Source organism: Xenopus laevis, chromosome 8L, assembly GCF_017654675.1.
Source record: "Xenopus laevis strain J_2021 chromosome 8L, Xenopus_laevis_v10.1, whole genome shotgun sequence".
In the NCBI taxonomy this organism is placed as follows: Eukaryota; Metazoa; Chordata; class Amphibia; order Anura; family Pipidae; genus Xenopus; species Xenopus laevis.
The window spans coordinates 119,574,518-119,600,789 of record NC_054385.1 but is presented as its reverse complement, the minus strand read 5'-3'; the positions used below and the strand labels follow the sequence as shown (position 1 = coordinate 119,600,789).

General features: G+C 40.2%; 1 protein-coding gene across 2 annotated transcripts in view; it reads left to right on the top strand.

Moving 5' to 3' along the window:
- The window catches only part of hjv.L (hemojuvelin BMP co-receptor L homeolog), a 35,421-nt gene extending 9,850 nt beyond the window's left edge, over nt 1–25,571 (top strand). Inside the window, exons 1-4 of one of the 2 annotated variants that reach the window (XM_041573500.1) lie at nt 4,547–5,410; nt 21,096–21,229; nt 22,048–22,556; nt 23,583–25,571. In XM_041573500.1, coding sequence (XP_041429434.1) covers nt 21,151–21,229; nt 22,048–22,556; nt 23,583–24,203 — 1,209 coding nt within the window. In that variant the 5' untranslated portion in view covers nt 4,547–5,410; nt 21,096–21,150 and the 3' untranslated portion in view covers nt 24,204–25,571. Of the gene's footprint in view, nt 1–4,546; nt 5,411–21,095; nt 21,230–22,047; nt 22,557–23,582 lie in introns of those variants that run through there. The other variant, XM_018231387.2, reaches the window with a different exon arrangement.
- Nucleotides 25,572–26,272: the final 701 nt, after the last annotated feature.

Sequence of the window (26,272 nt, the reverse complement as noted above, 5' to 3'; positions counted from 1 at the left end):
AAGAAATGTGGTGTTTCTTTTGACAGAGGAGCATTACTTTGAGGGTTCTCTGGTGTATTTATGCAGACCTTTCTGATAAGGCTTACTTAGTTTTAACCTTTGAAGCTACAATGGTTTTAGATAGGACAGAAAACCATCAGTATGATGTAGAGAGTGATATTCTGAGACAATTTGCATTTCGTTTTCATTTTTTATTATTTACGGTTTCCGAGTTATTTAGCTTTCTATTCAGCAATCTGGTTGCTAAGGTCCACATTTCCCTAGCAACCATGCATCGATTTGAATAAGAGACTGGAATGTGAATAAGAGAGGCCTGAATAGAAAAATGAGTGATAAAAAGTAACAACAGCAATACATTTGTAGCCTTACAGAGCATTTGTTTTGTTTTTAGATGAGGCCAGTGACCCCCATTTGAAAGCTATAAAGAGGCAAAAGTGCAAGAAAAATGATTAAATAACGATAAAATATAAATAATAAAGACCAATTGCAAAGTTGCTAGCAACTGGACATTCTATCACATACTAAAAGTTAGGTGAACCGCCCCTTTAATATTCGCTGCACAGTGTTGATGCTTAGTGTGTTGTTAGATGTGATTGTGTAGGAATGAATAGGAGTAGTGTGCCCGTGCAATCTAATTGTGCAACAGAGCAAAGGGACATAAACACTAACATGTGAGCAAACTATCAAATAGGTGTGCTACTTACATAAACAACAATGACATACAATGTGATTGGCTAGGGAGAAATAGTACTTGGATGTTCTCAGCTGCCAGCAAACATCCAGTCACAAGTTTCTATAGACCAGACACACAACCACACAGCATGGAATCACATGCAGTAAATATAATAAACACACATATCAGTATAGAAATAGTGCACAATGCTGCATACCGAAATCTCACACGTACTGTGTCTTGTACCTGACCCACTATAATATTTAAAATGACTTAAAGTAAGTAGACCTCCCAATATCACTCAAACTATTACATTAATAGCCGTGAATTCTCTTCATTACTTCCCCTTTAACTGTAGCCTGAGGTATTGATCGCCATCTAGTGGTCCATGTGGCATTAATCTCTCTCTCTTCTTGGTTTCATTAAAATCCCAGGTAGAAGCATAAGGCTTTTCATGGAAGATCTGTATGAAGAAAACCAAAGTTTTGAAAATATATATCGTATTTCAAAATTATTTAAGTAGTACAGGAAGGCATGGCTTTATTGGGGATCACCAAACCATTACTCTATTGATACTTGAGTTTAATACTATGAGAAGGAGCTGCCATACTGCTTGCCATATCTGAAGAACAGTTATAACTTCTCCACAGAACCTACTGAGCCGCAGTTACTGCTGTTCATGGTGAATGAGAGGGATAAATGATATAATTATATATGTGTCTGGCTATATGTAAGTGATCAGGATCAGGATATCTTTTCATGAAAGCCAAGAAAATGTTATAAAGTGACAGTAATTAAATACTGAATATTGAGTGCAGGGAATTCCCCCGAGCGTGGAGCAAAGGAGACACCAAATCTGTCTGGGCTGTGCCCATTTGAGGCATCAGAAGTCTAATGTTCAAAGCAGCCGGACCCAAAGTGGAGCCCCACCAATAAAATTCGCTCCTGTCCAGACGGTAAAGTCTTTGTTCCATGATGAGGAATATAATTCTGACTTTAAGCAATCTAAACCCCTCGGCAAGACTTAGCAGGCCCAACAGTGTCACTTTTTTATGTCCCCAGGCAAAGGTTGAAGCAACTCCATCTATCTCTGGGAAAAATACTAAAATGTATTTATAATCTACACCAATACACAGTGCCTACCAGGGACATATTTTCTATATAGGCAACCAAGGGCCTATGCCTAGGGAAAAAATGTTGTTTTTTAAACCCTGCAGCCCCACAATGGGATGTTAGCAGCCAAATCCAGTGGCGGAGCTGAAGGTAGCCCTTTCTGATCTGATCATCGCATGCACAGTAGTCTATACCCATGCATAGAGGGAAGGCAAGTAAAGGAGTTCCTAGGACAGAGCCGGTTGTAAATCTGGTGCTAAGTGAATGTAATAAAATGTCCTATTTCTCTGCCTCTCCTTCCACCCATGGTCCTTCTTTGGAATCCATACTCCTTTGTTTCGAGGTGGAGGGTGGCATATGGTTTTAGGATAAAGGTGTAAAAGTTTCTTTTCTGAACAGCTAAAAATCAGATTGCAAGTTAGGGTTGGGTTTAGGTGTAGGCTCCACCCAATTAGACTTAGTAGGTCTCCAACACAAAATCACTTGCCATCTGATGTGACCAACCTAATGCCACCTGTAGTAGTGCTCCCTGCACTAAATGAGTTGACAGAATTTATCGCGAAATTCAGCTTATCTAGTGCAAAAAGCACAATGGCATTTAAGTAACTACCCCTGGTAAAGTGCCACCTGTTGGCAAACAAACAAATGTTGATTTTAATAATAATGCACAAGTTTACTGCTATGGTTGGCACCTGTCTGAATTTCACACGGACAGCCCATTTTTTGGAAGGGCCTCCGAGTGAAAAGTTCCCAAAGATTTCCAAATTAGGAAAACTGGACAGGGCATTGATGTGAATGCCATGGCGATAAGCCAATCGCTGATCGCCACGTCATCAGTCCCGCCCCTGACTTCACCCACCCTCCAATGTCACCAGCCCGTCCCCGATGTCACTGGCCTGCCCCCCTACGTCCCCCTGCCCGTTTTCGACAAAAAAAGTCGGCAACCTTAAACACTGCCAATTTCAGATACGTCGCAGGCCCAGCACTAGAAATCAGAGCAGATTTTAGGGTATTGCTTTATCTTTGGGACCCTGGAATCAGAAGATTCGACCATATATTCGACTTAGATATTTCAGAATATACATAGGATGAAAAAAAGCGACTGCAATTGGTGCAAAAATTCAACAATTATGACAGATTCCTCTGTGTCTTACTTGAAATGAATATCCGACTACTCCTTTCAATGACATTCTTTTGCGGGTCACAATTAGCTGAATGTATAAAATAAACTGCACGAGATTTAAGGCAAATACAGAAAAGACAGAAGACACAAGAAATGCCTCCTCTCGTAAAACCTTTATTTTCCATGGCCTTGCTGGAATATGCCAGGGTGCGTTTTGCTAATAGAAAATGCACACTTTTTCCATTTTTTCCTTCCCAAAGCTGAAACACACATTTTAGTAAATAGAAATTCCCTTTTGTGCTGAAATCTCTACCATGTAATGGAAAATCCAGAGACATCTCGCCCACCTGAAACCTTGCACAGAAACCGAGATGCTTTGACTGAAGCCTGTGAACTTTCTTTACTAAACTAGTATTTGATTAATGTGCTTAATTTATATAGAATAAAATCTACCACAGATTCCGTATGATTTAGTTGACCATATGAATACAGAGTAGTAAACTTGATCTCATTTTCAGTTTAATATTAATCAGTTCTTCATTGCTCAGAAATACTACTATCCTTATAATTAAAAAATAATAAAACAAAGCCAGCAGCATTTTGTGCTTTTATATGGTCACAGAACCCCTCAGTGACTTCTAATATCCTTATCATTTACAGTAGGGGGTACATTATCCCTTATAATACACGAGTGATACTTAGAGTTCCCTGTATAACTCAGCCGGCAGCCTTGTGCCTTTATATGGTCACAGAACCCCTCAGTGACTTCTAATAACCTTATCATTTACAGTAGGGGGTACATTATCCCTTATAATACATGAGTGATACTCTGAGTTCCCTGTATAACTCAGCCGGCAGCCTTGTGCCTTTATATGGTCACAGAACCCCTCAGTGACTTCTAATATCCTTATCATTTACAGTTGGGGGTACATTATCCCTTATAATACATGAGTGATACTCAGAGTTCCTGTATAACTCAGCCTGCAGCCTTGTGCCTTTATATGGTCACAGAACAACCCCTCAGTGACTTCTAATATCCTTATCATTTACAGTAGGGGGTACATTATCCCTTATAATACATGAGTGATACTCAGAGTTCCCTGTATAACTCAGCCTGCAGCCTTGTGCCTTTATATGGTCACAGAACAACCCCTCAGTGACTTCTAATATCCTTATCATTTACAGTAGGTGGTAAATTATCCCTTATAATACACGAGTGATACTCAGAGTTCTCTGTATAACTCAGCCTGCAGCCTTGTGCCTTTATATGGTCACAGAACCCCTCAGTAACTTCTAATATCCTTATAATGTACAGTAGGGGGTACATTATCCCTTATAATACATGAGTGATATTGTTCCCTGTATAACTCAGCCTGCAGCCTGCAGCCTTATGGTCACCGAACCCCTCAATGACTTCTAATATCCTTACATTAATCCCTATATAATTATTATGCACTAAGGGTACACCTTCTGTCTATAAATGAGCTATACTTACATACAAAAAAATAAATACAAAAAAATACATAACAAAAAATGCGTAAATTTTCTTATTAACAGAGTTTGGTTTAGACAGGGTTAAAATCTAGGCTCCAAACATGGGGGGGGGAACATTAATAATTGAAATCCCCCCAAGCAGAAGCATTAATATTCTAGGGGTCAAGGCACTAGGCATGAGAGCAACATCTGCACTGCATTTATTAATGGAAAGTCCTCTATGACTTGAATACATGTATATATTACTTGTAATGTTGATTCCTTTGCCTTTATATTTTTTATTCTGATTACCGTTAGTTCCTCCTGTGCCCTAATTTCGCTGTCCCTTCCGAGAATACGTTAATCATTACCTTAGTGTTTTTTGGAAGGGGACAAGGGCTTCTGGTCAGTGTGTTTGTATTAGAGATCAACTCGACGAGTATTGCCCATATTCCACTTAATGCGCACGGAGTTTTCCTTTAAGACAACGAGGAAAGACTATCCGAGACCATGGATAATTCTATAGTTCTTCTGGCCTTTGCCGTTCTGTTTGGATAAACGATTCGTTTTTATGACTTCAGTTCAGTTTGAATTTATTTTTGGAGATAAGTGACCCTCTCTTTTATCTTTTCAATACACGAAGCTCCAGAACTGGCAAGGAGAATAAATCCCAAACCTGTTGCTGTCATTAGATCTCCTTAATGAAGGGTACGGATCAGTCTTAAAAGGGCTCTCTAAACTGACAGCTATTGGAGCAGCTGCTATCCTTATATCCTGTAGACAGCTGCCTCTGAAACGCCTGGAACAAAGCTCGCATGGAGCAGGAGCAAACGGGGGACCTCTACTTATTGCTCATATACACCTTTCCCAAACTACCACTGGAGCGTCATTACGCCCCCAAAACTGAACTGGATGGTATTTATAATGCAATATCCTCCATACAAGCTGCTTGACGGAATCCGATATTGATGGTTGTCCTTGCAGGGATTAAACGTCCCCAACATCAAGGGTGTCAAGGAACGTCAACAGTAAGTTTGGTTCCAAAAACAAGAAGGTTACCTCTGATGCACCTTGGATAGAGTGGGGGCCAGGAAATTTAAGGTCCCAAGTCTGATGGGTAAAATATTATGTTATCAGGGATGTCCAACCTGCAATGCCACTTGTTGAGTTAAAGCTGCCAGTGAGTACAGGGAGTTGTAGACCAACAACAGCTGACATGCCTTATGGAAACCATTTCACAGTTGTTACTGCATCTTTCTCAACTCTGTCGTTAAAGGGGAGCTATAGAAAATTAATATAAGCTTCATCATACTGAAATAAGAAACTTTCTAAATACAATCAAACCACTTGCCTAGAAGATGTATTAGAGCTCACGCTATAACAATCACCAGAGATCCTGTCTCTTACATGCAGAATTTGTGCAAAAGGCAGTTATTTTGTTTGTAATGGAATCAGTTATATGAGTGAGCTCTAATTCATCTGCTAGGAAAGGGAGCCCCTCTATAAGATACAGTCATATGAAAAAGTTTCTTTAGAGTATTTTTTTATCATTAGCTGAGCTTTCAAAGTAGCAACTTCCTTTTAATATATAACATGCCTTATGGAAACAGTAGTATTTCAGCAGTGACATAAAGTTTATTGGATTAACAGAAAATATGCAATATGCATCATGACAAAATTAGACAGGTGCATAAATGTGGGCACCCCAACAGTGATATTACATCAATACTTAGTTGAGTCTCCTTTTGCAAATGTAACAGCCTCTAGACGCCTCCTATAGCCTTTGATGAGTGTCTGGATTGTGGATGTGGGTATTTTTGACCATTCGTCCATACAAAATCTCTCCAGTTCAGTTAAATGTGATGGCTGCTGAGCATGGACAGTCTGCTTCAAATCATCCCATAGATTTTCCATGATATTCAATTTGGGGGACTGTGACGGCCATTCCAGAATATTGTACTTCTCCCTCTGCATAAATAACGTTGTAGATTTCCAAATGTGTTTAGGGTCATTGTCTTGTTGCGTAACTTCAACTTTGTGACTGATGCTTGAACATTATCCTGAAGAATTTGTTGATATTTGGTTGAATTCATCCGACCCTCGACTTTAATAAGGGCCCCAGTCCCTGAACTAACCACACAGCCCCACAGCATGATGAAACCTCCACAAACCAAATGTGACAGTAGGTAGCAGGTGTTTTTCATGGAATGCTGTATTCTTCTTCTGCCATGCAAAGTGCTTTTTGTTATGACCAAATAAATACATTTTTGTCTCATCAGCCCAAAGCACTTTGTTCCAAAATGACTGTGGTTTGTCTAAATGAGCTTTTGCATACAACAAGTGACTCTGTGGCATGAGTGCAGAAAGGGCTTCTTTCTCATCACCCTGCCATACAGACGTTCTTTGTGCAAATTACGCTGAATTGTAGAACGATGTACAGATACACCATCTGCAGCAAGATGTTCTTGTAGGTCTTTGGAGATGATCTTTGGGTTGTCTGTAACCATTCCCACAATCCTCCACATATGCCGCTCCTGTATTTTTCTTGGCCTGCCAGACCTGGGTTTTACAGCAACTGTGCCTGTGGCCTTCCATTTCCTGATTACATTCCTTACAGTTGAAACTGACAGTTTAAACCTCTGAGATAACTGTTTGTAGCCTTCCCCTAAACCATGATACTGAACAATCTTTGTTTTCAAATCTTTTGAGAGTTGCTTTGTGGATCCCATGCTGTCGCTCTTCAGAGGAGAGTCAAACAAAAGCACAACTTGCAATCGGCCACCTTAAATACCTTTTCTCATGATTGGACACACCTGACTGTGAAGTTCAAGGCAGTTACATGCATTCAAATTAGCAAAATTACAAGGGTACCCACATTTTTGCACAGCCAGTTTTTCATATTTGATTTCATTTCATACACCTGAATACTGATTCCCTAAAAATCTTTGTTCAGAAAACACCCCAGTTCCTGGGAAATGAAAGACATACCACTGTTATCTTTTTTGTTTTATCATATGCCTGTATATTGGATCTAACTGTCACTGACTATCTGACACCCAACTGCTGCACGAAGAGTGAATGAAGAGAAACAGATGCTGAGAGAGGAATAGTGAAGATAAACTTGATTATTTCTGAAACAATGCAGAATTTTTAATTGTTTGTAATTGAAGGTTCTTATTTCAGTATGAATGAGCTTATATTAAAATTTCATTTTCACAATAGTTCCCCTTTAAGGGGCCCCCTTTAAATGCTCTCTCTGCCACACTCTTGTCCTGGTCCTGGGTTGAAGAAAATAATTGCAGTGGTTCGCTCAGAGGGACACCTAACCTGGCTGCCATCACTGCCATCTTTATCATGATGATGTCATCAAGGCTTACCCACTTGCATTGTAAAACTGTGACATCACAGCAGTGAATTGCTTTGATCAGGCAGATCTTAAACAGGATGAGTTAGTGCGCTCAGTGGATAATCAGATTTATTAATGCCAAGCTAGTGTTGGTGATGAGAATGATGATTTATTGGTTTTATTTATGTTCTTCCATTAGAACTGATATTGAAGAGAGGAGATTATTAATGATAGAAATTAGCCAATCTAAACCTGCGTGAGAGTCTGGGTCATTGATATCAAGATCAACCAGGGCAAAGGGATTGCTTCATACCTGCCGAAAAAGAGAATATTTCATTATTTTCTATGTGACGCTCTCCAATCAAGCATATTGAAAAATCATTTGGACCATTAATCACATTTGTTTGTTACTTATAATTATGGCCAAATGTTTAAATGTATTATGTAAATTACCCTTTTTAAATTCCCTTTTTCATTTTAAAAATATACAAGAAAAAAAAACCATATATAGAATAATGGATGTACTGTATGTCAGTTGCATTCAGCCATCATTTAATAATACAACAGATTATTTAGATTTATGTAATTTCTAACAAATTATACATTTATAATTTACAAAACATATAGTTAATAACATACTGTAAATTATAAGGATATTAGAAGTCACTGAGGGGTTGTTCTGTGACCATATATACATATATATATATATATATATATATATATATATATATATATATATATATATATATAATACACATACAGTATATATGAGTTGAACGTCCTAGAAAAAGATTTGAAACATACTGTTGCTATAGATAATTGTGTTTCCTTATAATGTATCTGTTACATAGTTCAGTATGTTACATACAAACTCGAAACATTTCCCAGCTAAACAGTGACTGGAAGGTTAATGAACACATTCATTATGTTGCCTGCGTGCACCTGGAGATCCAGTTGTTTGTCTCTGACAGCTCAGCATGTTGCTTCATTTCTGGAACATTTATGTGTGTCCCGCTGAGCCCTGCTGCAGCACAAAGATATATATTTCATGTATGTAACCCCCAACTGTAAAATATAAGGATATTAGCGGTCACCAAGGACTTCCGTGACCATATAAAGGCACAAGACAGCAGGCCAAGTGCTTTTATACAGGGAACGGAACTCCAATGTGTTTTCTAATATCCTCATTTGATTCAGTGCTACAGAATCCTTTACAATGCACAAGTTACTATTTTGGAAAACATAAGGAAAACCTATAGTTAAACTCCAGTTGTAATCATGCAGGTGTTTATTGAAGTCATTTCATTTCCAGTGTATAAACATATGCTGCTACTTTGGTATCTCCGAAATTGCTGAGCTGGTTATAGTCTGTCAGCACTGACACGTGCAAAGAGATTACACTCTCCATTATCATCAACCTTTCTTTGCCTTATGCACTCAGTGCTGCACTCTCCAGCTGTAGTCCAATATAAATTGATCAGCACTATATGAATAAGGGATCATGAACACTACCTTGACTGTTTGGTGTTTTTGGAAGTTGACTTAATTTACAACAGGTGACACATTATACGTTTGTGTACAGAGGTGCGACTGTGGTATGGCAGTAGTGGTGACAGCAGGGGTGACTGTCAGTGGGAATATCAAAAGGAATATATGGTCACAGAACCCCTCAGTGATTTCTAATATCCTTATCATTTAGAGTAGGGGGTACATTATCCCTTATAATACATGAGCAGGGCAGCCATCAGGGGGGTACGGGGGGAGAGTTGTAGGGGGCCCCGAGGGTAAGGGGGCCCCGGCCACGCCGCACTTTCTTGATTAGCCGGGCCCCCCCTGCTTTCTGAGAGCTGCTGACTTCAGGAAGGCAGGGCGGGAGCACAAGGGGAGGTATCTTCTGTCCATTACTTCCCCTTATTGGTCAATGAGTTTAAGTCCCGGTTGAACTGCTCAGGGATTGGATAGTTGAGGTTTGAACTTCTCCTCCAGCTCATCCAATCCCCATGCAGCTTTACCAGGACTTGAAATTCTGTGACCAATAAGGGAAGAAAATGCTGTCACTGGAAGAAGATGCAGCCACCTTTGCTCCCCTCCTCCCTTCTGTATTTGGCAGCTCACTGACAGCAGGTGGGCCACACTAATGAAGTATGTGCAACATGGCAGGGCCCCCCTAAAGGTAACCCTTTGTGGTCCCTGTTGTGTGGTGGGGCCCTGGGCACCAAATTTTTTTTAAACTTCTGGGGGGTCCTGGCCACCAATTTTTTTCACCATGTGGGGTCCTAGCCACCAATATTTTTTAATGGGGGGCCCTGACCACAAATGTTTTTTTTTAATGAGGGGACCTGACCACAAATGTTTTTTTCAATGTGGGAACCATAGACACCAATTTTTTTTTTTAGTGTGTCGTGGGGGGTGGACCTGTGGGGTGGGGAGGGCGGACCTGTAGGTGGGGCTTGTGGTTGGCACAGCCCAGGGGGCCCAGGAAATTTTTTCGTATGGGGCCCTGTGGTTTCTGATGGCGGCCCTGTACAGTAGGGGGGTACATTATCCCTTATAATACATGAGTGATACTCAGAGTTCCCTGTATAACTCAAACTGCAGCCTTGTGCCTTAATATGGTTACAGAACCCCTCAGTGACTTTTAATATCCTTGTCATTTAAAGTAGGGGGTACATTATCCCTTATTAGACATGATTCATAATTTAGAGTTCCCTGTATAACTCAGCCTGCAGCCTTGTGCCTTTATATGGTCACAGAACGCCTCAGTGACTTCTGATATCCTTATATTTTATAGTAGGGGTTACCTAATCCCTTATAATACATGAATGATATTTAGAGCTTCCTTTATAACTCAGCCTGCAGCCTTGTGCCTTTATATGGTCACAGAACTCCTCATTGCTTTCTAATATCCTTATAATTTACAGTAGAGGGTACATTATCCCTTATAATACATGAGTGATACTCAGAGTTCCCTGTATAACTCAGCCTGCAGCCTTGTGCCTTTATATGGTCACAGAACCACTCAGTGACTTCTAATATCCTTATTATTTACAGTAGGGGGTACATTACCTCTTATAATAAATGAGTGATACTCAGAGTTCCCTGCAGCCTTTATATGGCAATGGAAATCCTCAGGGACTTCTAATATATTTTAAAATCGGAGATATGTTATTCCCTATAATTAATTGACTCAAGGCAGAGACACAGACCAATCCATCCATGTTACTTACAGTATACTAAATGTTGTCATAGCGTGCAAACAGAATAGGTGCTGGCAATTCCTAGCGGAATTATGGGAGGAAATTGTGTGGTATCATCTATAAATGACACATATACATGAAAGAAGTTGTATAGATATTTATATAAATGCAGTTTTCCATCATGTGTCAGGATGTGCTTTTACCCACGCTCTCTCCTTCTCTGTTTAGTCCCCAGACAACTGAGAATAGGCCTAAATGTAAATACGGCTGCATGTTTTTCACATTGGAGAGGGAGTCTGTGAGAGCAAAAATGTTTTCCCAATTATTAAAACAGCGAGGAAGAACATCTTAGAGAAGAAACACAACACCCTCTTGGTGCAACGAAAATAGTCAACAGCAGAACGTAAATAAACTTAAGGGTATCCATGTTCCAATAATATATTGCCAACGCAGGCAAGTCATAGGGCAGCAGGGCAGTCATCCCTATACACCACTAGAGTCTCATGTGTATACAGCACCATAGAATAACATGGGCTTCATTTTTTTTTTTTTGTGATCCACATGCAGTTGAAGAATATTAATTGTATAAAAGGCATAGGTGCACAAGTCACAATACTATGGGTGCTTATCACCTAATCTCCTTGATTGGTATAAAATATATATATATATACAGTATATATACAGTATATATATATATATATATATATATATATATATATATATATATATAGATATATATAGATATATACATAAACATAGCTTCCCCCCTTTCAAATTGGGGCCCCTGCACTAACAGGACTTAGAAAATACTTGCTCTAGGCAGTTGCAATAAGATGATTAGAAAACATTACCACTCCTTTACTGAGTGTACTCCTAGAGTCATAAATAACCCTGATGTTATTGTTTGGGATAAGCCGTTCCTTCTAATGTTCATTCTCTCGAGCCCTCCGACTGCACGTAGGGGCGGAAAAGGGTCCTTAGGGCGCTGCATCATTTCACTCCAGGGTTAATATCTTGTGTTTGTAAAGCAATGCAAGGTCTTTGTATCAGCAGCCCCAGCATAAAGGGGGGACTGTGCTTCTCTCCATTAAATGCATCTGTAGAATTGTCTCCCCACCAACATCTGGGAGGAAATTCTTCCCATCCCTTTGGAGAGCAATTAGCCTGACTGCTAGTAGTTTGGCCGTCCAAGGCACTCCCAAGCACAGCTGCAGGATCTCTCTGAATACAGCAGGTGGAAGGAGAGGGGTGCCCCCATTGCTTGGACGTTGAGTACACGAACCTTTCCCAAGTGTGCTTTTCCAATTGTTCTTTGATGTATGGAAAATTACGGAGACAAATGGTTTATATAAGCTCAGGGTCAACACAACTCAGTAAAAGCGCCGGTTTAACATCCTCGTCCCCAGTGCAGGTGAAAAAAGATATATGGGTTATTTTTTTTTGAGGGGGAACTGTGCAAAACGCAGATGTTTTTCTGGGGAAGAACACGCCGCGCAATTTGGCGGCCGCCTCTGCTTGTGATAAAACATCTGCATCCCCACATAAATCTCCCAGCTTTTTTCTCCGAGAGATGGACATGGCAATGGCAGTGGAAAACATTCAAACAATTTTATGGTTGGCTCAGCGGAAATATGCATAGGAGGCCGGGGCCCCAAAGCATGCCCAGCAGAAGGGCTACGTGTGGGAACTGCTTATTATACAATTTCCCAATAAACTCGGGTGCTGTGATGTCACCGCAAGCTTTTGTCAGCTGGGACGTTAACAGATGCACCCAGGCCGCGCTTAGAGCCATTGGAAATAAAGGAGAAATATACCCTACCATAGTAGTAATTACCTTCTGAGTTTCCATTGGATTAGCTTATTGGGTACTTGAGGCATCCCTTCTTCTCTTCGGCGCATACATTTAGGTTTCTACCATTATATATATATTTAGATTTTAATGGGAGTTACCATGTAGGAAAAACATGGGGTGGAGCCTGAAACTAAGGTTTTATATTGTTTACCTTCAGTTAGGGTCCTCATTATCCCCTGACTAATGGGTTATTTTTAATTTATACAGCTCTATTATGTGATAGTGTTGGGGAAGATATTGTTGTCCCTATATAGTCTCCTCTACCTCCTTTTAGCCCAATCTTCCCATTTACAGCTACAGGTAGAGGATCCGTTATCCGGAAACCCGTTATTCAGAAATCTCCGAATTATGGAAAAGCTGTCTCCCGTAGACTCCATTTTATCCAAATGATCTTCTTTTTTAAAAATGATTTCCTTTTTCTCTGTAATAATAAAACAGTATCTTGTACTTGATCCCAACTAAGATATAATTAATCCTTATTGGAAGCAAAATCATCCTATTGGGTTTATTTAATGTTTATATGATTTTCTAGTAGATTTAAGGTATGAAGATCCAAATTACGGAAAGATCTGTTATCGGGAAAACCCCCAGTCCCGAGCATTCTGGATAACTGGTCCCATATCTGTACTACTACTTATATGTGCCTGTTGTGAGGCCCATTACAGTCCACCCAGTTTTGTTGATGAATCAGGTTATAGGGGACAGGCTGTTTTATTGGGAAATATTTTGTTGTTCCCATTTTGTCCTATTATTGCCCTCTTGCTCTACTATACTCTTTTTTCACCCTATTGTAAGGCCCTTTACAGTCCCCCACTTTCAGTTGTGATCTGTACCGGTGACTATTACTCAGTGAATCAGGTAAAAGGTTGGTCTGGATGCAAAATTTATCTCAAATATTATCATAATGTTAGTGTATTGAGTGACGGAGGATGCAACAACTTATTTGTGCTTAGTACAGGGAATGTCTATGATAACAACGTTTTTGTAGAAGTTGGGAGATATTTACCATGGATAGCGATGTTTATTGGCTAGCCATCATTGACATCATTGCCTCTTGATTGGTCAGCTACACCCCCTTCTGGCTTCCTTTAAAGAGGTCGTTCCTCTTTAAATTAACTTTCAGTATGATGTAGAGAGTGATATTCTGAGAAAATTTGCAATTGGTTTTCATTTTTTATTATATGTGTTTTTTGACTTTTTTTTTTGAGTTATTATTATTTTATTCAGCAGCTCTCCAGTTTGCAATTTCAGCAATCTGGTTGCTAGGGTCCAATCTACCCTAGCAACCATGCACTGAATTGAAAAAACCAAAATATGAATAGGAGAGGCCTGAATACAAACATGAATAATAAAAAAAATAGCCATAACACTGCATTTGCAGTCTTACAGAGCATTTGTTCTTAAATGGGGTCAGTGACCCCCATTTATGAGCTGGAAAGAGAATGAGAAGGCCAATAATTCAAAATAAGTATAAAAATTAACAAAAGACTAAGGTCTATTGAATAGTTGCTTAGAATAAGTTATTCCATAACATACTGAAAGTTAATGTAAAGGACACCTATAAGGCAATGGATACAGTAACACAGGCTACTAGTAGTGCTCCACTTTTTGTGCCCGGGGGGGGTATATGAAGCATGTGCTCCAGGCAGCTCTAACAGCTGAGTAGCATTAGCAACGCATTCCTCAACATAACAAGCCAAACTGTACTGCTGCTAAAGCTCCGAACCTAGAGGGTGGCAGGCAGATGGCCGGAAGACTTGCAAATCATAGGAGATGTACAGTTGTGCTTTGTACTGTATATCTCAGTGTAGAAGAACCCACACCCCACGTCTACCTGTCTACCCTCATCACACAACCATTGGCCTGAACAGTTTTACCCTGCAAACTTGGTGAGGAAACTCATTTGAGATACGTAGACCTGACCAGACATGACCCCAACTACATGATACTGATGCAACTACATGGGTCAACAATTCCTTGATCCTCATTTGACCATCCTTGGAAAGAAATGGGGCTGGGAGGTTCTTCATATATTTAGACCTGCCCTCAACCCAATATATATATATATATAGTGAACAAAGTACCCCCGCTTGTAAAATATAAGGATATTATAAGTTGCCAAGGAGTTCCATGACCATATAAAACACAAGGCCAAACTCATGAAACTCCGAGGTGACTTGCCTCCCTCTAATAATACACATACCCCCTCTTGTAAATTATAAGGATATTATAAGTTACCGAGGAGATTCATGACCATATAAAAACACGAGGCCGAAGGCCGAATGTTTTTATACAGGTCATGGAACTCCGAGGTAACTTATAATATCCTCAAATTTTGCAACTGGGGGTACTGTATTTATTATAATACACAAGTTTCAGTGAGTCATGTGACAGAAATGACATCAGAACTCACCGTTTATAACTGATGACATCAGAACTCACCGTTTATAAGGATATAAGATATAAGAATACAAGATATTCACGGCTTTTGTGTATTATAAGGATATAATTTACAGGACATTCATGGCCCTTATGTATTATATACAGATTATACCTGCGGTGACCCAACCTTCTTTAGGATTCTAGCATAGGGTTGCTGAGTCCCTTCCCATGGCCAACAACCTATGCCATATAAGAGATTACATGGGGGATGGAGAGCCCTGTATGTTATGGTTTATGGCTGCTGGCATCAGGGCGAATTTGTGGAAAGGCCACCTAGGCCCGGGGAGAGGGGCGACGAACAGCAGTGGGCCTAGGGGCACTCACTAGGTAAATCCGACCCTGGCTGGCATTGGGAAACAGCAAAGCTCCCCATGTCAAAAAAAGAAATTACGAGGTGCCCTTTAAACACTAAACTTCTGTCTGGCTTTTTGGGGCAAAACTAAATTTTATAAAACTTGAATTCTTAAAACCCAATGCAGCAAACAGCTCGAAATACGAAAAGCCGAGATTGTGTATAAATCAATGGCAGAGTATTCTATCCTATTTTGAAGTTTCTGCGCTGGAATTAGCTCAAAAATCCAATCTTTTTGGGCAGAAATCCAAAAAATTCTGGCTTTTTTGGGAAAAAGACAGAAAAATTGAGCGATTCAGGTTTTCATTCGGTTTTACCAAGTTTTTACCCAAACCAATTAAATTAAGCTTTTTTAATACTAAATAAAGTCAAATCATGGATTCTAGTTTGGTCAAAAAAAATTATTTAAAAAATCGGAATAATTCAGATTTTGATAAATAACCCGCTTAATGTGTGCAAGGAGCCCACGAGGCGAGGACATCTCATGCTACAGAGATAGTAAAACACTCCGACACAGCGTGAAGTTGCCCCACTTTGGGACTACAAGGTCTCTTCCCTTACAGGAAATGTGATTTACAGATTGAATAGCACAGAACCTGACTCCCGCAGCATTTCATCGTCAGGGAAACCGATACAGGGTGTTTAATAAGCAGCTAAACTGACACACAGAGCTTGCATTTCACTCAGTAACCGAAGCACGGAGCAGGCCGGCTACAGGGAAACTGATACAACTTTTAATATACACGGAAACTGGCACATGGGACTTGCAGCGCCGTGTAATTCAACCGCAGAGCATTTATTCTACAGGGAAAGCAACACGCAGTGATAGCACGACACACTGTAACTGAGCCACCGTGCTTTTACTCTCTTGGGGGATGGAATGTCATAAAAGTCACAAAGTTTGCACCAGGTCTAGTATCCTATGGCAACCAATCAACAGGTAGCATTCTACGCTAGTCTATTTAAAAAGCAAATGTGATGAGTTGCTATGGGTTACTAGACCTGGTGCAAACTTTGTGACTTTTATGATATGGATATATATATATATATTTATTTAGATACTATATACTCGAGAGCAGAAATGCACACTGGGATATTTCTACTCTCGAGTACCTTTGTACAAATGCCAAGGAATAGCACCTGGGTCTGATACATCTCTGCGTTGGAGTGCTTTTAAACCTTTGGAACATATATATATATATATATATTACAGGAGCATATTATGGAGCAAGGTTAGTCATTCACAGGTCTGAACTGGCAATTGGTAAATTCTGGCAAATATCAGAGGGGTAACATGTAATATGCCATAGACAGTCACTAATTATTGGGCCTCTAAGGGGCTGTTTGGACCTCAGAGTACAGGAAATGCCAGGGCCTATTTTAAATTTAATTCTGAACACAAACATTCACACATGTCCCTGCCTTGCTATAGAGTTGACATGGAAACAATGATACATTACACTACACCTAAAGAATTAGTGATGAGTGACGTTTTTCGCCAATTTTCACCGTGAAAATTACGGCTATAGACTCCAATGGGCCAAAAAAATTGTCGCGCATCAAAAAAAATGTCGCCCATGGACTTCGATGCAGAGCGAAACGGGTCAGATTCGCCCATCACTACTAAAGATTCTAAAAGGGATTGTTCACCTTTAAAGGGATGAAAATTAATCAGTCAATAGTGCTGATCCAGCAGAATTCTGCACTGAAATCCATTTCTCAAAAGAAACTTAAAGGGATCCTGTCATCGGAAAACATGTTTTTTTCAAAACACATCAGTTAATAGTGCTACTCCAGCAGAATTCTGCGCTGAAATCCATTTCTCAAAAGAGCAAACAGATTTTTTTTATATTCAATTTTGAAATCTGACATGGGGCTAGACATATTGTCAATTTCCCAGCTGCCCCAAGTCATGTGACTTGTGCTCTGATAAACTTCAATCACTCTTTACTGCTGTACTGCAAGTTAGAGTGATATCACCCCCCCTCCCTTCCCCCCCCCAGCAGCCAAACAAAAAACAATGGGAAGGTAACCAGATAGCAGCTCTCTAACACAAGATAACAGCTGCCTGGTAGATCTAAGAACAGCACTCAATAGTAAAAACCCATGTCCCACTGAGACACATTCAGTTACATTGAGAAGGAAAAACAGCAGCCTGCCAGAAAGCATTTCTCTCCTAAAGTGCAGGCACAAGTCACATGACCAGGGGCAGCTGGGAAATTGACAAAATGTCTAGCCCCATGTCAGATTTCAAAATTGAATATAAAAAACTCTGTTTGCTCTTTTGAGAAATGGATTTCAGTGCAGAATTCTGCTGGAGCAGCACTATTAACTGATGTGTTTTGAAAAAAACATGTTTTCCGATGACAGGATCCCTTTAAGTTAATGTTTAGAAAGTTGTAGAATGGCTAATTCTAAGCAACCCGTGTTCAACTCCATGATACCTTCTTCCATTGCTGCTGAGGGTATGACATCACACTTGCGGGCAGGGCTAACACCCGATACAGCATCAATATAAACAATAAACAGCAATGGGAAAACATGCAGACAAGAGGCAGGCAACTGGGTGAGAGCAATTATTTTAAATATTTCTTTTACTTTACGCATGTCTTCTTATTATTGTCCCACTGAGATTTTGCAGCCATGCCACATGAAATTAAACAGAGCCCCTGTGAGATATGGGTTAGGGATAGGGTTGCCACCTTTTCTGGAAAAAAATACTTCCTTTTTATTTTATCTTTTTACATATTAATAACGTTGGGCTCAAGCATCGTTTTTACCAGCCAGGTCAGCTGGCAACCCTAGTCAGGGAGGGGGGCACTGATTGAAGCCCGCGCCTAGGGTGCCAAAATACCTTGGCCCGGCCCTGCCCTTAAAGCTGCCGTCCTAGGCACAGACCCTGGAGTGTCTGTATGGTAAATATGCCCCTGCCCCACCCTACAAACTGTCTGTTTACTAGGCCCTAGCAAACATATAGAAGTAAACTCCCATGAGCTACAGAAGCAAATAATTTAAAAAACACAAAAATGTGGGCCTCCTTAAAGGAGAAGGAAAGTCGTCTTGCAATTGGTGGTGCCAAATATTAGGTACCCCCAAGTGATTGTACTTTCCTTGGGCCAGTGCTCCTATCATCAGAAAACTGCACCGGCACAGGATTATACCAATGAGCACCACGGAGCGATCCTCTTCCAGCTTCCTCTTTCTTCATATTTCCCGGGGCAGACGCATGCGCAGTAGAACAAAATAGTCGATTTTTTTAGTTAAAGTTCGGCTTTTCACTCTACTGGCACATGTGCAGCTGCGTTAAGAAAGAGGAAGATGGAAGAGGATCGATCTGTGGTGCTCACTGGTATAATCCCATGTCAGTGCAGTTTTCTGCTCATAGGAGCACCAGCCTGGGGTTTCAGGTAAATAAATACATTCATGATAAATATAATGTTTGGTACCGCACTCTCTAATTCATTAATTAGACTTACTCAACCTCAAATATTGAGGTGGTGCAAGAGATAAAAGTTTAAAGCTATAAAAATTGTAGAAAAGTATCTCCAAATTTGCACTCGGTATTGAGTCTATAATTGGTCAAGTATTACTCTAATTATTCTCAAGGCACCTGATTCAAGATTAAAACCACATACAACAATACAAATTGATCATCTTTAATTCACACATATGCAAAAACACAAATATTAATGAAAAAATACAACTATTAAACTTAAAAATTGGTCAATGTTAATAAAGTGCATTAGTTCATGTTAGGTTGAGATGTTAAGACTGTTAATCAGTATTAGGAATTCATAATCAATTCATGTGAATTTCATAGATTGTAAATGAGTAGTTTGAACATGTTAATTGCTTGATTGAGTTGGTTAGTAAATGTCCCAAGAAAAAAAACAAAAAAACATTTTGCTGGACTTTTTTTCGGTTTTTGCTGGACTTTTTTTAATTAAAGTAATATTTGACCAATTATAGACTCAATACCGAGTGCAAATTTGGAGATACTTTTCTACAATTTTTATAAATTAATACATTCACTTGGGGTGCCTAACATTTGGCACCCCCAAGTGCAAGAAGACTTTCCTCCTCCTTCAAACAGTGCTGCCACTGGATAATAGAATCTGGGGACATGGGGGTGATAATTTGCAGTTATTTTTTTGGGAAAGCGCAGTGACCTCACCTGGCGCTACCGTCTCAACTTACCCCCTTCCCAGTGCCAGATTCAACACTTTCTCAGGACTGTGGGAATTCTCATAAGCGGCACTTAGCAGGCCTGCCAGCTGCAGGATTATAACTGCTGGCACAGGCACAGGATGACTCACCAAATGCTGGACAACTGCCCACTCATTTAAATACCACTTGAGACTCAAGAAGCGATGGCTCAGGCCGGCCAAGTAAGAATGTGTCATTTCCATAATTCAGCGAGCTCCTAAATCTGTAATTACATCTAGTACTTTTGCTCAAAATTTGATCCATGCAGAAAGCGCCAAGATCATTTTACTGCATGAACCCTTCATTTTTATCATCCCTTGTAATTTAATGGGGTACTGACATTGCACAAAAGTAGGAGATGCTTTCCTGGGAATTACACTTTTTAGGGGTTGAAGGATTTTTGGCAGTACATCTTTTAACTTATTTGCACAATTCACAATATAATAATGTTGATAGTCAGGTTGCTTCCTACCTATAGAGGCAAATGGCCAGCAATTGGCTTTCAGAATGACTCATACCCCAAAAATAATTCTTTTGATACCTTTTGAACAAATATATTGTCATCCCGAGGTCGTGTTGGACTAGTCATTTTAAGGCCCACCAGAGAAGCTGACATTGAGGGCCAACTTCAGCTCAATAAGACTGAATGTAAAAGATAGCATATAGACCTGTAGTTTAAATAAAAATGGGCTGATGGGAATTGTTCTTGTCTGGGAGGTTCTCTCATACAGTTGCAGTGCTCCTAGTAAAGAGATGGACACTAATGTACTCCCAATGTATACTGACCTGGGTACCTGGGGCCCACCGGATACCCGACTCAAGGGTCCACCACCCAGCAACCAGTACTCACTACTCCTGCTCAACTCCCAGCCAAAACTGATCCCACTACCTCTGATACTTACCTCACTCTTAAAAATGAAAGATGGCCATGCCAGCAGAGTGGGGAGAGATGGTGGCTGGGAGTAGGAGGCAGGGCACAGGATTTCTTCCCGGTGTCCCGGCAGGTCAGCCCAATCCTGTGGACTCCTACCCAGAGCATGCCACATCAGATAGGACCATGATTGGCAATCTAGCCAACACTAGGTACCAACCTTAAGACATTAGCAGTGGGGTGCTAATCTGGGATAGGAATGTTGATGTCTTCAAGCTGAAGGACTGACCACTGAACTAGAAAAAGAAAGCTAATCATCAAGCTACCTAGTATGATTTCAAAACTCTCACTTGAATTCTAATATCCATATCAAATACAGAAGAAGATGCTGTATCTCCTGTTTTTATATAAAGCCAATTCCTTACAGATTTACTGTTCATTTCACAGGCAGAGAATGAGTCGATGAGAAGGTGAAAGCAAAGTGGGATTGTGATAGATTGGAATGGGTAAACTCCATCTTCCAAAATGTTCAGACAGCGTCCTTCTCAAGACGGTTCTTCTGCTTATCTTCTGCGAGCAAGGTAATGAGGACCAACTATGTCAACAAACACAATATACACAACTTTTAAGCTAACCATGCACACTATTTAGTATCCACTGGTTTGCGTTTGGGGACCCAGAAGATGGGCCAGATAATAGGGATCTGATCTTTCGCCCTGGGTTAATAATCAGATCACATGGGGTGCCTATGCAGACTTGTTGGGAGAGAGCCACACACAATGTTCCAATATGGTTCTTGTCCAAAGGTCTTTTCCAGCCAAATATCAGTTGGGATTATTATGTTTGCCCCATACATGGGACAACAATGGTGATGAGCAAATCTATCCCATTTCGCTTCACTGAAAAATTCGTAAAACTTTGAAAAAATTTTCGAAACAGCGAAAAATTTGCGAAGCGCATTGAAGTCAACAGGCGTTTTTATGTGTGACTTTTTTTACGCGAGCAACAATTGTTCTTACAGGTCAATGGGCTTTTTTCTTATGACAACTTTTTTTGTCCTAATGCATAAACTCACTAGGCATTTTTTTTTCCAAATGCTTTAAAGTCAATGGGTGTTTTTTATTATGGCAACTTTTTTGTCCTAAATTCAGAATTTGTGACGCAAATCCATGGCTGGCGAATAAATTTGATCATCACTAGCCAACAAGATAAGCCAGCAGCCAATATCTGCTTGTGTATAGCCAGCTTTACACTAAAGGGAATATTTTTTACCTTTCTTTAACTTGCTTGCGTTTTCTGCCGTTTTCTGCCGTTCTTCAAAGCAAATGTGTGTGTGTGTGAATTGTTCCCACTGTACCTACATTTTTAAACATAATAATGCCTTTGTCTTTCCTTGTAGTAAATGCCCAGTGTAAGATCGTCAAATGCAATTCAGAGTATGTGTCTGCCACGTTGAACTTGAGGGGTTCTGGCAGAAATGCAGAGATCCAGAAATGCAGTGCCCTGCGTGCCTATTCCCAATGTACCCGCAAAACCGCTCGAACCTGCCGCGGAGACCTGATCTACCACTCGGCAGTGCACATCATTGAAGATCTCATGATTCAGCACAACTGTTCCAAAGAGGGACCTACGGCATCCCCCAGACCTCAACCCCCACAGCCGCTCCCCGAAGGGCCAAGGAAACAGGAGGCCTGTGATTATGAGAGAACTTTCCGTGAGAAGAATGGCAAGATTCCAAAGTATCTCCACTGTGGTGTGTTTGGAGACCCTCATGTACGCACTTTTAGCGGTGACTTTCAGACGTGTCGAGTCAATGGGTCATGGCCTCTGTTGGACAATGAATATCTGTTTGTCCAAGCCACCAGTTCACCACTCTCCACCATGTCCAACGCCACAGTTACCACTAAGGTAAAAGACAATGCAAATTTTTCCAACAATGGGCCAGATTCAATTCAGTGAGAAAAAGTTATCTTATGGTTTATCACAGGAAAACTCATGGAATAGATTCAATTCAAGGAGGAAAAAACTTTTCTCAAAAGTCAGTTCCAGTGTTTTCCCATAGAGTTTTATGATATAAATATGTGATAAACAGTGAGATAAGTTTTTCTGAAATGAATTGCATCTCAAATTGAATCGATTGAATCACAAAAATGAGTGACAGGAGAGCAAATGACAGAGATCTATAGAAGGGTGGAAATGCCTGATAAATATTAAAAACAAATATATAGACAAATACTCTCACAACCAAGCAAGGATTTTCTGTAACCAATCCAATTGTCAGAGGTATAACCATGATGGAACATGGGCACCATATCAGATCTTTTTAGTTGTCATATTATTGTCCTTATAACAGGATTAATATTTTTACATTCCCTAAATGGCCACCAAAAGCTCTTTTGGGCACTACCCATTGATGTATTCAGATTGATAATGGACCCAACAAGAGAAATCCTAAAGCAGTGGCTCATGGGCAACATGTTTCTCCCCAACCTCTTGAATGTTGCTCCCAATGGCCTCAATGCTTATTTTTGAATTCCTGATTTGGAGGCAAGTTTTGGCTCAATAAAAAACAGTTGTCCTACCAAACAAAACCTCAAGTAGGCTGCCTGTCCACATAGGGACTACCAAATAGCCAATCACAACCCTCATGTAGCACCCCAGGAACTTGTTTAATGCTTGGTAAAAAAGGTTGGGGACCCCTTTTCTAGAGGATTGTGTGGTCTACCCAGTCAGTTAACCTATATTCCCTTCCAGCAGCTTGGCTCTATCTCCTTGTCAACAGGAGTTTTACAGCTGGACCTCCTGAGTGAAGCCACCATCAGAAACCAAAAGTCCACCCTTTACAAGCAGGACAAGCCTTTTTACACACAAACCTGGTTTTTACTATGCTATTGTTGTTTGCTCAATTTTTCCATTATTGTTTTGTTTTTGTAGATCACCATCATCTTCAAAAATATGAAGCAGTGCATCGATCAGAAGGTTTACCAGGCTGAAGTGGATAACCTCCCAGCAGCCTTTGATGATGGTTCTGTAAACGGAGGTAGACGAGGGGGAGGAAGCAACCTTAAAATCTACGACAGGGAGCCTGGGAGCTTAATAGAGATTGAGGCCCCTTATATTGGCACAACCATACGGGTTCGCCAGCTGGCCAAGCAGCTCTCATTCTCCCTGCGCATGCCTGAGGACATCTCATTGGCCTTCCAAGAGGAGCAGGATTTGCAGCTATGCCTGGGAGGATGCCCAGCAAGCCAGTTCATATCTAGGACTAAGGATCTTGGTAGGACAAGTTCTATCAGCAGGGACAAGGCCAAATCCTTGTGCAGAGGGAAACTCCCAGTTGAAGATGCTTATTTCCAGTCTTGTGTTTTTGATGTGGCCATATCTGGAGATACTAACATGACAAATGCAGCCTACTATGCCTTGGAGGACGCAAAAGACTTTCTCCCTGAACCAGGAACATTGCATATATTTTCCACAGCAGCAGCAACGAGTCTGCATGTACCAGTTGCCTTATTAATTCTGCTTTCTCTGGCTGCCACGGTGGGAAACCTGTAGCTATTTGGGCGTTGGATGGGGCAAACAAAGGCCAAGACACATATGTGAAGATAGTGGACCCAATGTTCAGCAGAAGCTTCATCATTTTAACAACAGTTTTGGTGCAAGTTCTGGTTTGAAACAAACCTATTGTACATAAAATTATACTTCTCATGGTACAGGAGTCAAATATCAGGCCTCTGCCAGCAAATCCCAAACGTTTAATGATAATATCTCTTGATCTTCACTGGATAATCATGTGAATATTCTATGCCCTTGAGCCAAATCACAGTGGCAGAATCCATTAGCGAACTGTATCACATACAAACACACACCTATGTATATATTACGTTTACCAGTAGGGGGAGTAAAAGGCACAGACTATACTCCCCTCTCTTGAAAAACTATTTTAGAATGCACCTTCTTAAATTTGAAAGTATATATATATATATTTATATTTTATATTTAGAATGTTTGCTTAGCAGGAAAATGTAGCATATAAGGACAGTTTAAGTTCAACCATTTTCTAAATTTAAGAGGAACCACAACATAATTTTCAATTGCCTCTTTGTATTTGCCAAATTGAGATATTAAGAAGTGGGTTTATGAATATTAATATTTTGTTTTGATTTCTCAGGCTTCTATTATGATGTTAGCGGCGTGGCCTGCTGTTTTTGTTTTGCCTAAGCAGCCATTGTCTGGCAACAACTTTCTTTATCACCTCCCACAGCCCTCCCATTGTTCTATAAGGCTCTACCAAGAAGCAAGAAAGGGGTGTGGAATAGAGGCCTGTAGTGACATCATTGAAGGAGTGGCCACCACCCAGAGAGCTGTAAATGGAATTATCCATTTCAGGGACAACTATAGGGAGTTTTTTGTAGCATGGAAACAAGTCCCATATAACTAAGGCACAAAGGGTATTACCATGGTGCCCTTTGCCCCCTGAGTATCTAGACCACTAACCTTGACGTTGGTGGGTCAGTCTCTATAGATTTCAAGGAGCTGCATATCAACATTACGCAGATACTTGTTGCTGTCTGTTTGGTATGGTTAAATTAAATGTAAACTCCCATAACATTTACATTAATCATTTTCTAGCTTTCAATATGTTGGCAGTTTTTCACTGCTGTTATAATGAATCTGATACAACAGCGCCACCTATTGTTCATATCAGCTGTCTGGACAGAAAATTAAGTTAGTGAAAAAAGGAAAGTCTTGTGATGTTGCTCTGAACAAAAAATGAATTTAATGAGTAGAAAAGAGTCATCTGATGTATCTCTGGTCTGCTTTAAAGGAACAGTAACGTCAAAAAATAAAAGTGTTTTAAAGTAATGAAAATATAATGCAGTGCTGCCCTGCACTGGTAAAACTGGTGTGTTTGCTTCAGAAACACTACTATTGTTTATATAAATAAGCTGCTGTGTAGCAATGGGGGCAGCCATTCAAAGGAGAAAAAAGCTCAGGTTACACAGCAGATAAGCTCTGTCTGTCTAATGGTGTTATCTGTTATCCATTAGTTAACCTGTGCCATATAGCCGTTTTTCAATTTCCGCCATTGCTCCACAGCAGCTTGTTTATATGAACTATAGTAGTGTTTCTGAAGCAAACACATCAGTTTTACCAGTGCAGGGCAACAGTACATGATATTTTCATTGCTGTAAAACACTTACATTTTTTGTGTTACTGTTCCTTTAAGAACAAGACTTTCCTTATTGACTTAAGTTTCTACGGAGTGTAGGCAGTCAGACGAAAGGAACAGCAGGTGGAGCTGTCATTTCAAATTCATCAGCAGCATACAAACTGCTAATATCTTGTAAAACTGGGATAAAAAAAATTATTTACCTGGTAAAAATGTGCAGACGAGCATTCATAGCAATGCCACATCACATAGTAACATATTAACATAGTAACAAGGGTTGGAAAAAAGACACGTCTATCAAGTTCAACCTTTTATGTTTAAATTAAACCTGCCAGAACTGCTAGTTCATCCAGAAGAAGGCAAAAGAAACTCCATCTGAAGCCGCGGAGGGGGAAAAATTTATTCTGGACTCCAACTTTGCAGCATTATTTTCAGTAACAACAGCAATTAT